This window comes from Nanorana parkeri, unplaced genomic scaffold (assembly GCF_000935625.1).
Source record: "Nanorana parkeri isolate BGI_ZX_2015 unplaced genomic scaffold, ASM93562v1 scaffold392, whole genome shotgun sequence".
Taxonomy (NCBI): domain Eukaryota; kingdom Metazoa; phylum Chordata; class Amphibia; order Anura; family Dicroglossidae; genus Nanorana; species Nanorana parkeri.
In genome coordinates this window covers 1,201,470-1,218,070 of record NW_017306660.1, presented here as the reverse complement: position 1 = coordinate 1,218,070, position 16,601 = coordinate 1,201,470, and the positions used below count along the sequence as shown (strand labels likewise).

General features: G+C 48.9%; 1 protein-coding gene across 1 annotated transcript in view; it reads left to right on the top strand.

The window, feature by feature from the left end:
• Positions 1-16,601, top strand: part of SAMD4A (sterile alpha motif domain containing 4A) — a 65,276-nt gene that overhangs the window by 38,230 nt on the left and 10,445 nt on the right. Inside the window, exons 2-5 of the mRNA XM_018559400.1 lie at positions 1,099-1,617; positions 12,348-12,457; positions 13,878-13,964; positions 14,418-14,697. Coding sequence (XP_018414902.1) covers positions 1,099-1,617; positions 12,348-12,457; positions 13,878-13,964; positions 14,418-14,697 — 996 coding nt within the window. The remainder of the gene's footprint in view (positions 1-1,098; positions 1,618-12,347; positions 12,458-13,877; positions 13,965-14,417; positions 14,698-16,601) is intronic.

Genomic DNA, 16,601 nt, shown 5'->3' with positions numbered 1-16,601 from the left:
CCCCTTCTGGGAAGGCTTCCCACAAGATATTGGAGGGTGTCTGGGGAAATTTGAACCCGTTCAGCAGAAGAGAGTGAGGTTCCGGTAATGACGATGGGTCAAGAAGACCTGGCTCATAACTGCCATTTAGTTTTATGTCAAAGGTGTTCAGTAGGGTTGAGGTCAGGGCTCTGTGCAGGACACTCGAGTTCCTCCACGCCATAGGCTTCAAACCATGTCTTTACGGAGTTGGCTTTGTGCACACGGCACAGTCATCCTGGAACGTGGTCCTTCACCACAAGGTTGGAAGAGCACACTTGTCTACAATGTCTTTTGTATGCTAATGTTGGGTCAATAGAGATTGGATGACTATGTGCTTGATTTTATATGCATGGGGGTTGGAATGGGATGTCCAACATTATCTCTGAATGTTCTGTTACGAGGTCATGGTATAGCTAGTAGTAGTCACATTCAACTGGACTTGATCTACAATGCTGCGGCTGTTTCGTAGCTCCTCCAAGACCCCTCTGTAGCTTGTCCAACAAGATCATACAGGCATGATGGTGGTGGGTCCACAAACCTTTGCCCATCTCTGAAGGTTCTCCTTTTTCGAGGTCATGGTATAGCTAGTAGTAGTCACATTCAACTGGAATTGATCTATAATGTTGCAGGTGTTTCGTAGCTCCTCCAAGACATGTCTGTAGCTTGTCCAACAAGATCAGACAGGCATGATGGTGGTGGGTCCACAAACCTTTGGCCATATAGTGCATCACCAGGCAGATTTGTTTTGATGGGTGGTCACCAAGAACTTATTACCGCAGGCTGTGAGAGATGGCAAGGAGCAATGGCTGTGTTTTTAGGAATCCCTTTCCTGCATCAGAATTGGGGGAGTTTTCTCAGATCTTCAAGAAAGGGAACGGGCTAGCAAAGTCTGGGTGAAAAACTGTAAACTACTTCTATTGTATTCATGAAATCTGGACTTTCCTTTTTCAGTTCTATACCTGCTAACCTCATCCATTGATAGATATCTGACTCTTTTTGGACTTTTTTTATTTGGTAAATTCTGTTGCTGTTTTCCTTGTCACTTAGCCTGTTTTTTTTTTTCATGTTGTCTTTCAGCAATCATTAACCAATGGCAGCAGGAATCCAAGGACACGGTGATCTCTCAGCTGCTCACCCACCTGCCTTTGCTGAAGCCTGGGAACATGGACGCCAAAATGGAGTACATGAAGCTCTTGCCGAAACTCCTGGCTCACTCGATAGAACACAACCAGCACATCGAGGAGAGCCGGCAGCTGCTGTCCTACGCCTTGATCCACCCGGCCACGTCGCTGGACGACCGCAGCGCGCTGGCCATGTGGCTCAACCACCTGGAGGACCGCACGTCTGGCAATTTCGGCACCCAGGGGCGGTGCCGCTCCGACTCGCTGGATTATGGGCAAATGCATTATTACCACCAAAGACAGAACTCGGACGATAAACTCAACGGCTGGCCGAACTCTCGCGACTCTGGGATCTGCGTCAGCTCCTCCAACTGGCAGGACAAGAACGTGGGCTGTGAGAATGGACATTTGCCCCTCTACTCTTCCTCCTCCGTCCCCACCACCATCAACGCTATTGGAACGAACACAAGCACAAGTAAGTTGTTATCGTTTTAGTGAATGTAGATTGTTGGAGGGTACTCTGTGCATTATTGTGGAGCTACATCTGTTTTCTGGTGGCACTTTACTTGTAAGCGTTAAATCTGACCCTCGGCCTCCCCTTCAGGCTCACACAGTTGTACCGACTCCTCTCCTGGACTGAAATTGCTTCCTCTGATATCACTGCACACTGAGCTTCTCACAATGTGCATTAGAAGCTGCAGCAAGTCAGCTAGAGGCCGCCTTATTTCCTGGCTAGGGGATGCTCAGCTTCACTGCTCGTCCGTTCTGTCACAGCGGCTCCGACACCCCCCCGCGGCTGAAGTGCTCTTTCACTTTTCGTCGGATCCCACGCTGCCTCTGCCCGGGAGATGCAGAGGAGAAGCTGAGCCCATTTGTGCGTGGCCGAGCGGCAGAGGATCGGTACAGGTGCGGTGCCACTGACTTCAATGCACCGCCACGCCCCCTCCCGCCCCTGAATGCAGGTGTTTTTTCATTGGTAGATCTCAATGAGCTCGTCATTTGAAAAGTAGATCTCCAGACGAAAAATAGTGGGTGCCCCTGATCTAGGCTGACTATTCCTGGCCCCGCCCATTTCATTACATTGGATTTTGTTTTTTTTAATCATGGAGTTTTAGCATCACATGTGGGTGGTCTGCAGGGGGAGGGAATAGGGAAGACCTAATATAAGCACAATAAACTTCAGTTGTAACCATCCACTGATTTGTCCAAAAATATTTTGGCTGTACATTGAATTTTAATTGTATATAACTGGTTTGTGTTGGATAGACTAAGGAAGTGTTATAACTCCTGCCAGGTCTTATGTGTGCCCTCTGGGGAGATTCACCCTTTATTTATCCTGGTGACATCACTGGCACCAGGGACACAAGCTGATGGGTTCTCCAAAATCATACTTTTACCACTGGAAAGGGAGATGGCTTGGGAGGTGATAGTGAAGGGATGTCACCGGTCTTTAGTGAATGGATAGGCTGCATTCTCAGTGATGTCACCGGTCCCTAGTGAATGGATAGGCTACATTCTCAGTGATGTCACCGGTCCCTAGTGAATGGATAGGCTACATTCTCAGTGATGTCACCGGTCCCTAGTGAATGGATAGGCTACATTCTCAGTGATGTCACCGGTCCCTAGTGAATGGATAGGCTACATTCTCAGTGATGTCACCGGTCCCTAGTGAATGGATAGGCTACATTCTCAGTGATGTCACCGGTCCCTAGTGAATGGATAGGCTACATTCTCAGTGATGTCACCGGTCCCTAGTGAATGGATAGGCTACATTCTCAGTGATGTCACCGGTCCCTAGTGAATGGATAGGCTACATTCTCAGTGATGTCACCGGTCCCTAGTGAATGGATAGGCAGAATTCACAGTGATGTCACCGGCCTCTAGTGAATGGATAGGCTGCATTCTCAGGGATGTCACCGGTCTCTAGTGAAGGGATAGGCTGCATTCTCAGGGATGTCACCGGTCTCTAGTGAAGGGATAGGGTGCATTCTCAGTGATGTCACTGGTCTCTAGTGAATGGATAGGCTGCATTCTCAGTGATGTCACTGGTCTCTAGTGAACGGATAGGCTGCATTCTCAGTGATGTCACCGGTCTCTAGTGAATGGATAGGCTGCATTCTCAGTGATGTCACCGGTCTCTAGTGAATGGATAGGCTGCATTCTCAGCTGTTCTGTGACAACAAGATTCAAATACCAATTTCAGCTAATTCCACGAGCTGACTCGGAAACTATTTTTTTTTTTTTAAAGCCATGCATTAGAGGAAGAAGAAATGTTTTTTCATCCATTTGTCTGGCATATTTAAGTAGCACTGTACCGTGGTCGTACTTTTACAATCTATATAGTTCCGCATCATCCCGAGATCTCCTCACGGGCTGGGACATGATGATGAACACCGCTGACCGTTCCAGAAAGATAGATCCTCTATTTTTGCTCCTAGTATTGCAAATTCACTTTGAAATCCAGTGAACTGTGTATGGATGTAAAATAATAAATGTAGAATTGTGTCATAAATAAAGGTTTCCATTAAGTGCCGGTGCAGCTTTAATGGTGTCTCGGTGTTGTCTACCTGAGAGTTGGCTCCGTCTTGGCTCTCTGGCGGGTCCCATATTTCAAGTGCGGAATTAATTAGGATGCCTGGAACCGTTTATTGGGCTCCTGATGACAGTATTGGATTGTACAATTGATTTTTCTAGCTGCTGCCCCGTTGGCTTGTGCTTTGTTGAGTTTTCATCCGATTGCTGACATTTTCAACTGCTTTGTTTTTATTTACTCACTGCGATGGCCAGATGAGACATCCAAGTGCTGCAAAGCCACAAATAATAATTTTGCTGATGGTTTTTTTTTGTGTGTCTTTATTCAATGAAGATTTTTATAGCCGTATATTGTTTGCTCTGGATGAGAAAATATTCTGTAAAATAATTCATGGTCCTTGAACACCCGGCGCTCCTGCTCGGGTATCATGCAGTGGCCTTCAGCTTTATTGCTCTTCTGAAGGGTGGGTGAGGAATTGAGGAGAATGAGGACCCCTCTAACAGCACAAAATCGTGTTCATTTTTAGCATAAAGCAAAGCAGTTGGGTGTCTTTTGGCTAAATGCACTTGGCCCTGGGCCTCAGGAGGTGGCCATCATGTTTTGGCAGCTGTTAAGGGATCATTAATGGACTTGTATTTAAAATCTCTTTCAGGCTCTTAATAATAGTTTGTGTATTTAGGACTTTCTATATAGCTGTTTTATCGGAAGTGATCCATTTAGATGTGCATGTTCCTAAGGCTTCCCAATATGAATAAGGAGAGTGCACATCTAAAGGGATGCCAAGGGTGCCTTCTCTCATATTACACCAGGAAATATTCTCAATATACCCTCACCCCTTTACCTTCCGCTCTCCTTCTGCCCCCCTTTTGTTTCCTCCTTCCTGTACTGTTTTCCCCTCTTCTTCTTTAACCCCCCTCTCTTTGCTTAACTCTCTGCTCTTTTTTTAAAATTATTATTTCTCCACATCCACTTCAGTCTTTTCCTTATCATTCCTCTTTCCTCACTCCTACTCCTCCCTCATCCTTACATAATTTCTCCTCAATTTTTTTCTTCCCACCCTTCTCATCCTTCTTTTCCTTATTCTTCCTCAGCGCCAGCTCTTGTCTGACTTTCAACCCTCCTTCTCTTCCTTGTCCTTCCTTTAAACCCTCCTTCTCCTCCTCCCTGTCCTTCCTTAAACCCTCCTTCTCCTCCTCCCTGTCCTTCCTTAAACCCTCCTACTTGTCCTTCCTTAACCCCTCCTACTTGTCCTTCCTTAAACCCTCCTACTTGTCCTTCCTTAAACCCTCCTACTTGTCCTTCCTTATTCTCCCCCTCCTTCTTTTAATTCTTCTTCTCCTCCTCCCTGTCCTTCCTTAAACCCTCCTTCTCCTCCTCCCTGTCCTTCCTTAAACCCTCCTTCTCCTCCTCCCTGTCCTTCCTTAAACCCTCCTTCTCCTCCTCCCTGTCCTTCCTTTAAACCCTCCTTCTCCTCCTCCCTGTCCTTCCTTAAACCCTCCTCCTCCTCCTCCTTGTCCTTCCTTAAACCCCCCTCCTCCTCCTTGTCCTTCCTTTTAAACCCTCCTTCTCTACCCCCCTCCTCCTCCTTTCTCCGATTCATACCGCAGTGCATATGTGATGACAAGGAACATGATGGGATGAGCTGATCAGTCTGCTGCTGCTCCTTTTTATTGTTCAATCAAATGCTGGGGGTTGTGACCAGGCTGTATTGGTTAGTTGCAGCAGAGAAACATTCGGTCAGCAACCTGGCTGTTCTATCTGGGAGGGCTGTGGAAATATCAGGACTAGCTAGACAACTTTTTTGACTATTAAATCGGTAAAGCCGCTCCCATTTATGTATTTATTGGTGTGCTTTAGCCATTTACTTGGATTACAGTCTTAAAACCTAAAAACGTAAAAAAAAGAAATAAAAATCTGACCTTTTGGAATGGCGGCTCGTCTGATGAATAAGACGAGGTGGAACTCCAGCTAAAGGTTGAAGTCATTATACCAGCCCAACAGGACTGACTGCAGTCTTTGAGGGTATCTGTACAATTACAATGAGTGACAGTTTAATGGCCGACTTCTAACCATACAATTGAAAGTTAGTAGCTCCGAGACGCTTGTGGTCAGGATCTTGTTTTAAGATACGTTCTTCCTTCCTACTGGCGTCAATCTGGTGTTGCATTTGATTTGAACCACCAGAGACGGATGAGTTCAGAGGCCCCCCCTTTTTTTTAAGGTACATGTGGTTTCTACAGTTTTTAATTTACAATATTGTTCACAGATGACTTCTGCGGTTCAACACATGAGAGCAGGGCTGGCTGTAGGTTATATAGTGCCCCCTGTGAGATTTCCTCAGGAGCTCTCCTTCCCTCCATCCCCATTGTGAAACATTAACCCCATCAGAAAGAACCGGAATATAAGTGACATCCCGTTATCCAATTATGATGAAATACAGATAATCGGCACAAACATTTTTTTGAATGCTAGAACAATAACAGTAAACTTGCCTAAGCTAGATAATATAAATGTAAAGATTGCAGTGGCCAGAAGTATGTAGCGCTCAGCCGAGGGTACGGGCGTATGGGGGCGCCCAGCCGAGGGTACGGGCGTATGGGGCGCTCAGCCGAGGGTTTCGGGCGTATGCAACGCTCAGCCGAGGGTTTTGGACGTATGCAACGCTCAGCCGAGGGTTTTGGACGTATGCAACGCTCAGCCGAGGGTTTTGGACGTATGCAACGCTCAGCCGAGGGTTTTGGACGTATGCAACGCTCAGCCGAGGGTTTTGGACGTATGCAACGCTCAGCCGAGGGTTTTGGACGTATGCAACGCTCAGCCGAGGGTTTTGGACGTATGCAACGCTCAGCCGAGGGTTTTGGACGTATGCAACGCTCAGCCGAGGGTTTTGGACGTATGCAACGCTCAGCCGAGGGTTTTGGACGTATGCAACGCTCAGCCGAGGGTTTTGGACGTATGCAACGCTCAGCCGAGGGTTTTGGACGTATGCAACGCTCAGCCGAGGGTTTTGGACGTATGCAACGCTCAGCCGAGGGTTTTGGACGTATGCAACGCTCAGCCGAGGGTTTTGGACGTATGCAACGCTCAGCCGAGGGTTTTGGACGTATGCAACGCTCAGCCGAGGGTTTTGGACGTATGCAACGCTCAGCCGAGGGTTTTGGACGTATGCAACGCTCAGCCGAGGGTTTTGGACGTATGCAACGCTCAGCCGAGGGTTTTGGACGTATGCAACGCTCAGCCGAGGGTTTTGGACGTATGCAACGCTCAGCCGAGGGTTTTGGACGTATGCAACGCTCAGCCGAGGGTTTTGGACGTATGCAACGCTCAGCCGAGGGTTTTGGACGTATGCAACGCTCAGCCGAGGGTTTTGGACGTATGCAACGCTCAGCCGAGGGTTTTGGACGTATGCAACGCTCAGCCGAGGGTTTTGGACGTATGCAACGCTCAGCCGAGGGTTTTGGACGTATGCAACGCTCAGCCGAGGGTTTTGGACGTATGCAACGCTCAGCCGAGGGTTTTGGACGTATGCAACGCTCAGCCGAGGGTTTTGGACGTATGCAACGCTCAGCCGAGGGTTTTGGACGTATGCAACGCTCAGCCGAGGGTTTTGGACGTATGCAACGCTCAGCCGAGGGTTTTGGACGTATGCAACGCTCAGCCGAGGGTTTTGGACGTATGCAACGCTCAGCCGAGGGTTTTGGACGTATGCAACGCTCAGCCGAGGGTTTTGGACGTATGCAACGCTCAGCCGAGGGTTTTGGACGTATGCAACGCTCAGCCGAGGGTTTTGGACGTATGCAACGCTCAGCCGAGGGTTTCGGGAGTATGGAGCGCTCAGCCGAGGGTCGGGGAGTATGGAGCGCTCAGCCGAGGGTCGGGGGCTTGTGACGCACAGTTACAGCAGCAGCTTCTATGTCTGTTTTCACACTTCCTCTGGGCTCTGTTGTTTTATATTCTGTTATACACGTTTAGGAGCCGAGAGACCGTAAAGGGCATAACTAGAAAGCTGTAGCTATAATTTTTCACCAAACATTTACTGGCGGTCGAATCCGTCTCCGTCATTCAAAACGCATGCTCCTGGAATATTCACTTGCAGTGAATGTTGAATTTCAGATTCCTTTCTTTTATAATTATACCCCTAAGTGTTCTGAACATGGAGTCGGGTAATTGAAGAGGTTTTCCTCCTGTGAGTTCAGGGCAGCTTGATGAAATACCTCTAGGGAGTGGGTTGGATGCTGCTGGAGGGCGGCTAGTGCTGGACAACTAGCGCGATAAGTCTACGAGAGACCGCGCTGGAGATTGCAATCAAGGCTGTTGTGTTTTTGTTTTGTTTTGTTTCTTTAATACTCGCTGGGCTGCTTACATTTTATGTTTTATTTATAAGTGGAGTTGGGCTTTCAGGAATAAATCTTAGCCAAGTCGTGGCTGGTTCCCTTTTTAAGAGCCCGCATCATAGAGGCACACATGAGCCACCAAGTGCATTGCCCCCTCCACCATCATGTTTTCCTAATTCCTTTTTAGCACCGGTTCACTTTAAATATTGGCCCGGAGCCCCCTATAACGATACAGAAGGGACTGGGATATAGACGCACCCACAGCGTGACTGCAGGCCAAGATCCGTTGCGCGGGGCTGCGAGAAGTCACTTTTCTGGGACTTTGTTGTTCTGTTCCTACGCTACAAAAGGCTGTTTAGATGACTTCATTTTCAGGCCAGTGCCAAGCCCACAAAGGCTGAGCGTCCCGGCCTCCGAGGCCTGAACACATTATAGAACGGATGTTGCTTGCGCGCAGCAGTTGTAAATCACTCGCTGGAACCAAACTCGCATTACATAATTTAATACAGAGATGCTTCGCTGTCACGAAGTTTACTACAAAAAAAAGCCTCGATTTCATGGGTGGCGTTTCCATTTTTGAAGATGCGCTCATCTCGCCAGCTTTCTATGTGCCGGGGAGGGGGTGGTTTCCAAAACATTTTCGGAAATCTTGGATTAGATGGATATTGGTGTGTTCGGTGGTGTAACAATAGCCATCGCAGCCCATGGGGCCTGGGGGTGGAAGGGGGCTAAACCAGTCACCCTGCGCAAGTTGAGAGAGCAGCAGTGACTGGTCTTTATTTACAGGAGGGGGCAGAGACAAGACCAGTCACCCTGCACAAGCAGAGAGAGCAGTAGTGAGCGGTCTTTATTACAGGAGGGGGAGGAGACGAGACCAGTCCCCCTGCACAAGGAGAGAAAGCAGCAGTGACTGGTCTTTATTACAGGAGGGGGCGGAGACCAAACCAGTCACCCGGCACAAGGAGAGAGCAGCAGTGATTGGTCTTTATTACAGGAGGGGGTGGAGATAAGACCAGTCACCCTGCACAAAGAGAGGGCAGCAGTGTCCAGTCTTTATTACAGGGGGGGCGGAGACAATACCAGTCACCCTGCACATGGAGAGAGCAGCAGTGAGTGGTCTTTATTACAGGAAGCTCCAAGTCTCACACTGGATTACTGCACAGATCTGGAAGAAATACACAAAGCTCGAACCTTTTTTCCAAACATTGAAAAAAAATTACCCCATTGCTGAAACTGCTTAAAAGTGTTGGATGTAGTTGGGCTTAAGTCCATCTAAAACTACACATCTCTGGCCAGTAGGGTGACAATGCTGTTTGAGGGGGCTGTGCGGGGTCTCGGGAGGCTGGTGGGATCTCAGGGGGTCTGTGCAGGGTCTCACCAGGGGTCCGGAGGGTCTCGCAGGCATGTGCGGGCGGCGTGGTTCCCCAGGAAGGAGATGTGTGGCCGGCGCTGTAAACAGGCGCTGTAAACAGGCGCTGCGTGGCTCACAGGAAGGCTGCTGAGGTCCCCAGCAAGCGCAGGCGACATCAGGCAGCCCCTTCAGTTTAAAAATCTAAAGCGCCGGTATCATATTGGGGACTCGTGAAAATGCCCAGTATTCACGAGGACTTACGAGCCAGAGGATCGCAGGGTGTCCCGTCTGACCATGCCCCCTTGTCACCACAGAGCAGCGTGGCCTCGTCTGGGAGCGGCGGCAGCGAACACTGCCAATGCTGGCTTTTGGAGGTGCCGTAGATGCCCCCCCCAGAGGCGAGGGCTGTATAAATTGGGTTTGTGCTACAAGTCAGGTCCATATACAGTTCCGTCTGGCTGCTAGACCGGTCTCTGCACCCTCTTCTCCCCTGGGCTTCTGCGGTCTGATGTCATCAGGTCTATTTCTGGTCTGTTCCAGCGCTGGAGCAGAGGGGGCGGGGTGAGGCGACCAGTCTCTACCTCTTTATGAACTAGCTTTTTATGTACCTTTTTTTTCGGTTTTACGTCGCGTCATGTGACATCTGCTCCACTGAGTGTGCAGGGTAGGGTCGAAAATTCCCACGTATCCTCCCATCCTCGCTGCCCTCCCAGCTCTTGTAACTTTAGGTTTTGGGTGTAAACGGGACTCGGGTGACAACATGGTAGTGATCAGAGTGCTGTGCGTCGACACCACTATCTTTGTACCAGTGCAGGAGCGCTCAGACTGGGGGCACAACACATAACTACATTGAGACCTGCCAACCCTTGAACAGGAAATCGTTGAGAAATGGGCAGGATCAACATGGAGCTTTTAAAACGTACAAACAAAAGTCACTTGAAAGCTCAGAATCTGCAGGCTTTTTTCTTTTTTGTATCTTTTTTTTAATTTATTTTTTTTATCTTCTTTATCATTCTTTATTTATTTATCTTATATTATTAATCTTTTTTTATATGTGTTTTTTTTTTCTTTATGTATCTTTTTGTATTTTTTTATTTTCTAAAGAGAATGCACATTATGCATCATGTTGGCACATTATTTCATCCTGGATATAATGACTGGGTCTCAATGATGACGACCATGATGTTTGATGACCTAGGTGCAGCATTGGAGATGGGGGGGCGCCGGCTGCTCGGAGCTGTAGCGTCTGCAGGCACGACATTAAACTAATGTGTTTTAGCTGCAAGTGACAGATTTACTCTTCAGTTGTTTATTGAACGTTTCCTGAATGCTGGTCGGCAGCAAAGGTTTGGGGGGTGTGCGGGTGCATGTGAGGATGACAAATAGCTAAATAATCACAAATCTTCAGCGTCCATGTCCGCTGTTCTACGTGACGCTTGGTGCATTTTAAAAAGCAATTTTGGGGAAACGTAACAAATGCTCCCCCCCCCTTCTCTTGTGTGGCGGTTCCAGGAGTGATCCCCACTCCTCCGATCAGCTGTAACTGCGCCCGCCTGCATTGCTCCAAAGGGACCTAAACGGCTCTCTGGCTCCATGATGCTGGTAAAGCAGCTGTTCAGCAGCAGTCAGATGTGAACAGGAAGGTAGAAAATCATAATTTTTATCCAATTTGTGTATTAATTTAAAAAATGATTTATTTTCATATGCAGCCAGGCCAGCAGAAGTACCTAAATCTGTAATTTAAAGGAGAACTATGGGGTCAGGGCTTTTCCCCATAGTTCTCCTAAGGGTCACGGGAGAACACGAACTAGCGTCCTCCCGTCACCCTAAGCTCAGTATACCGCCAGCTACAGCTGGCGTTATACTGAGACGCAGCAGCCGGGACGGATCCCGACATTACTGTCTGGATCCACCCAGCTGCGGGATTGACAGCTGGCTCTGCCTATCTAGAGGCAGAGTCAGCTGTGCCCGCCCCCTCCCCCATCCGTTCCGCCAGTCAGCGCTGGAGGATCGGAGCGGGGAGAAGGGAATCCCTGCAGGGAGCCATAAGTGACCGAAACGGCTCTCTGCAGGGATAGATCGAGAAGTGAGCGAGCACCGGTATGTGTTCCCTCACTTCCCGATCTACTGAGCCGACCTGTGACAGTTTCATTGTCACAGGTCGGCTCAGATTATGAGGCTGAGTGAAAATCACTCGCCTCATAATTCTCCTTTTAAGTATTCAGCAGTCTGGGCCAATCAGGGTTCAGTTCTGTCAGTTACAATGCTTGCTGGAGGAAAGATCACCAGTGTGTGTCGCTGTTCAGTGGCCAATCACAGGCTAGGGTGGGCCCTGGACCAGGATTAGCTGCGGTGTATTCCACAGAGGGGGGTCTAGGTCCTGATTATGTTGTGTGGCAGGGGTGACCCTATGACACCCCGAAACATCAGAATATACAACGCTGTTCTTCACTATACACATGTAGGACGCAATTACTTTTTCGTAGTGCATGACTTGGTATCCCTTGAACTGGTTTTGATGCGGCGCCATCGCAGGGTCTAGCACTGTCTGGAGTACAGCATCCTATATGGAATGGATCTAAAGACTGGCTCAACAGAGTGCAAACTTCCATGGCAGGCAGCGCGGATTGAGCTGTGTGTTTATCCATCACATTCAATACTGGGAATCTTTATTTAAGGCCAACTCCATGATTTGAAAGCACTACTCGCCCTTCTTTTGCTCCAGCGTTGCACTGCATGTCGTCCTCTGATCACGCCGACCAGTCCTGTTTGATGCCCAGCAAACACTGTAAATATCAGCTTTAGTTGGAATGACCCTTTAAATCTGCCACCTCCATGATGTATTGAAAGCCTTCTGGGAATACTAAGAGGAGGGCCCACCACCCCTCAGCTTTTTTTTGTTTGTTTTGTTTTACATATCTTTTGTTTTTTTTTCAGTTTTCTCTTCTATTGTTTCTGATATTGTTACATTGTCTTCCTGTTGGCAGATGTCCCCGCGTGGCTGAAAAGTCTCCGCTTGCACAAGTACGCGGCCTTGTTCTCACAGATGACGTATGACGAGATGATGTCCCTGAACGAGTGTCAGCTCGAGGCTCAGGTAAAGTGTCGCCCCCTCTGCCCCCCACCGATAACATCTTGTTGGGTGCACCAGCCATTTCCTCATGACCATTCTAGCTCTGAGCTGAGGTCGTAGGTCATATTAAAAGAAACAAATCTGGCAATTTGATTTGTACGGCGACATTTACACTTGTGTGCGCATTGTAGCGGGTTCACGCGTGGTGCATGACCTTTCACTTTTGATACCATGTTTCAAGTTACCCCCATATTCAAAGTGTGACATGAAACCTGGTCACATGGCCACCTCCCCCATATGCCCCATTGCTGACTTACCTTAGTCATGGGGTTCTTCTCCCCACAGGCTCCTGAAAGTTTTTGGATCTGGCTTTGTTGGTGTCTGCAGGACGGGATCTGTGACTGGAGGGACTACAGATGCAATCAGCCGCCGAGGCAGACGGAATCATAGTTCTCAATAGAAGACAATTGCGGTTATGTCACCATTAGGGATGCAGCGATACTAGTATTGGTATCGGTGCCGATGCCGAGTATTTGGTTGAGTACTCGTCCAAATGCTTCGATGCCTAGCCCGATACTTGGGCTTCCGGTATCAGGAAGCTGGGTAGCGAGTCATTACACTCTGCCCAGCTTCCTGATTGGCCAGGTAGCCGGCTCCATGCACCCTCGTCACTTGTGACGAGGGTGCATGGAGCCGGCTTCCCGGCCAATCGGGAAGCAGGGCAGCGTGTAATGACGCAACATTCGGCTTCCTAATTGGCCCGGGAAGCCAGCTTCCCTGCCAATCGGGAAGCTGGGCGCTGCGTCATTAAATGTCGACCGGGTTCGTGATTGGCCAGAGAGCTGGCTCCATGCTTTCTCCTCGCCTAGTGACGAGAAGCATGGAGACGGCTTCCCTGCTAATCGGGAAGCCGGGTGGCGAGTCTTTACACGCCGCCCGGGTTCCCGGCTATTTAGGAAGCCAGGTGGCGGGTCGTTACATGCCGTCAACTACAGGAAAGAAGATGATGATCGGATTAAGAGGAATCATTTACGGCAAATACTTACACCAGCATAGAGAGGGGGGGAGAAAAAAATTGACTTTAATGTTCTATTTATTGCTATATTGCAACTCACTGTTCACAATAATATACCGCAAGCTCTAAATATGAGTTACAGCAGGGGTTCCCTGGGACCTGAAAGGTATTTGAGGATTCCTCCATGGTGAATAGGTTGAGGGTGAAGCAGCTGAGCACACCCAACACCGGCGGGATTTGCATTCATTTGGCAAGAACATAACAATTTGCATTTATTTGGCAACAACGTACCAAAAAATGTTTATATATTGAACATAGAAGAGGAGATTACAGTTGGTTTGTCATATTTTGTAGAGTCACATACATTTTATTGTGTGAGGTTCTTTAACTGTGCAGCTAACAGACTCGCCATTGTTTGTTTTAATGCAGAATGTCACCAAAGGCGCCCGCCACAAAATCGTCATCAGCATCCAGAAGCTGAAGGAGAGACATATACTTCTGAAGTCCTTGGAAAGGGTGAGTATATGATGTAACATAGATGTGATATTTATATGTTTCCCCAAACTTGTCACAAAACAATCAACTGAATAAAATAAACTTCTCAGTGACTGAAAATATTTGTAAATAGATTCCCAGCATATCACAATAGACAGCAATAGTAGAAGTTTTCAAAAAATGGAAAAGCCGTCCTTGGGCTCCAGTTCAGTGACTTTGCCTAGGCTGAGATGATGTCAGTCTCCTGCAGGCAGGAGGAAGCTTTTCCTCAGTCTGCCCACCCCCAGTGATCAATCTCCTGCAGGTGGGAAGAAGCATTTCCTCAGTCTACCCTCCCCTAGTGATCAGACTGCAACATTGTAACATCTTGGATGGTGACGGGGTCTCTTTAATTTACCTAGGTGAAGGTTTACATTTCAGACCCTATTATCAGTCCAGCCTCTAATGGGTTTGTTTGTGTTTGTGCACGCTCAGGACATCCTGGAAGGAGGGAATCTTCGGGGGCCCCTGCAGGAACTGCACCAGATGATCCTGACACCAATCAAAGCGTACTCCTCCCAGAACAACAATACGGAAGACCACAGCCGGGAGTCCGAGTCCCAGCCATCGTTGGGGGGTCTGGGATTGGAGAACAAAGACTCCGCCTCTGGCGGCATGCAGCAGCATCATATGGGCAACTGTGAGGGGGAGAGCGGGAGCACCCCGTTACCAGAGGGCGACCTTCCGGGACAGTTCACCAGGGTTATGGGTAAAGGTAAGACCTGCTAAATACACTAAGCATTTTTTAATTATTCCGCCTTTCTACTTGGGGTTTATGACATTTTATCTTTGCTCTCTTGTGTGTATATAGGTGGCTGTGAAATATATTAAATGACCTGTGCCATTTCATACAACCAAAACTTAACCCAAAATTTAGGAACCTGCACGGTTAGATCTTTATATGTGCAGTTCTCACTACCAGACACACACACAGTAGCTGTATTACAGTCCCTGCTCCCTCCCACACATAAGGCACCCATATAAAGGTCCCTGCCCTGCCACAGTAGCCATGTAGAAGTCCCTGCCCTGCCACAGTAGCCATGTAGAAGTCCCTGCCCTGCCACAGTAGCCATGTAGAAGTCCCTGCCCTGCCACAGTAGCCATGTAGAAGTCCCTGCCCTGCCACAGTAGCCATGTAGAAGTCCCTGCCCTGCCACAGTAGCCATGTAGAAGTCCCTGCCCTGCCACAGTAGCCATGTAGAAGTCCCTGCCCTGCCACAGTAGCCATGTAGAAGTCCCTGCCCTGCCACAGTAGCCATGTAGAAGTCCCTGCCCTGCCACAGTAGCCATGTAGAAGTCCCTGCCCTGCCACAGTAGCCATGTAGAAGTCCCTGCCCTGCCACAGTAGCCATGTAGAAGTCCCTGCCCTGCCACAGTAGCCATGTAGAAGTCCCTGCCCTGCCACAGTAGCCATGTAGAAGTCCCTGCCCTGCCACAGTAGCCATGTAGAAGTCCCTGCCCTGCCACAGTAGCCATGTAGAAGTCCCTGCCCTGCCACAGTAGCCATGTAGAAGTCCCTGCCCTGCCACAGTAGCCATGTAGAAGTCCCTGCCCTGCCACAGTAGCCATGTAGAAGTCCCTGCCCTGCCACAGTAGCCATGTAGAAGTCCCTGCCCTGCCACAGTAGCCATGTAGAAGTCCCTGCCCTGCCACAGTAGCCATGTAGAAGTCCCTGCCCTGCCACAGTAGCCATGTAGAAGTCCCTGCCCTGCCACAGTAGCCATGTAGAAGTCCCTGCCCTGCCACAGTAGCCATGTAGAAGTCCCTGCCCTGCCACAGTAGCCATGTAGAAGTCCCTGCCCTGCCACAGTAGCCATGTAGAAGTCCCTGCCCTGCCACAGTAGCCATGTAGAAGTCCCTGCCCTGCCACAGTAGCCATGTAGAAGTCCCTGCCCTGCCACAGTAGCCATGTAGAAGTCCCTGCCCTGCCACAGTAGCCATGTAGAAGTCCCTGCCCTGCCACAGTAGCCATGTAGAAGTCCCTGCCCTGCCACAGTAGCCATGTAGAAGTCCCTGCCCTGCCACAGTAGCCATGTAGAGGTCCCTGCCCTGCCACAGTAGTCATGTAGTGGTCCCTGCCACAGTAGCCATGTAGCGGTCCCTGCCCTGCCACAGCCATGTAGCGTTCCCTGCCCTGGCACAGTAGCCATGTAAGATGTGGGGGTATGAGTTAGAGGAGATTAGTATTAAAGAGACCCTGTCGCTATACTAAATGTTTGAAATCAAGCTATACCTGTAAAAGGAGATTGTGGATATTTCTCCTGCTACCCACACCATGGAATGCTCCCATCCTGACAAATCTTCAGGAACAGGTGCTTCCGGAGAGTCTATCTCCAGGGTCCCCCACAGCTTTGACTGGTTCCTCCTCCAGAAGAGTCTGAGCAATGTGTGGTGGCATGGGCAGCAGGAAATGTAATTATCACTCTTCTTTTAGGAGTATGGTTTGATTTTAAAACATTTAGTAGAGCATCGGGGTCACTTAAAATTTCAGTTGTCCCTTTAGGCCTACTTTATCCATGTGAGCCTCCATGTTTTTTGGTGTTGAGCATGGCAATGCAGCAGGAAGAGGTTATGGAAATGTCAGCCGGGAGAACACAGCCAATCATCTGCAGCATCTCC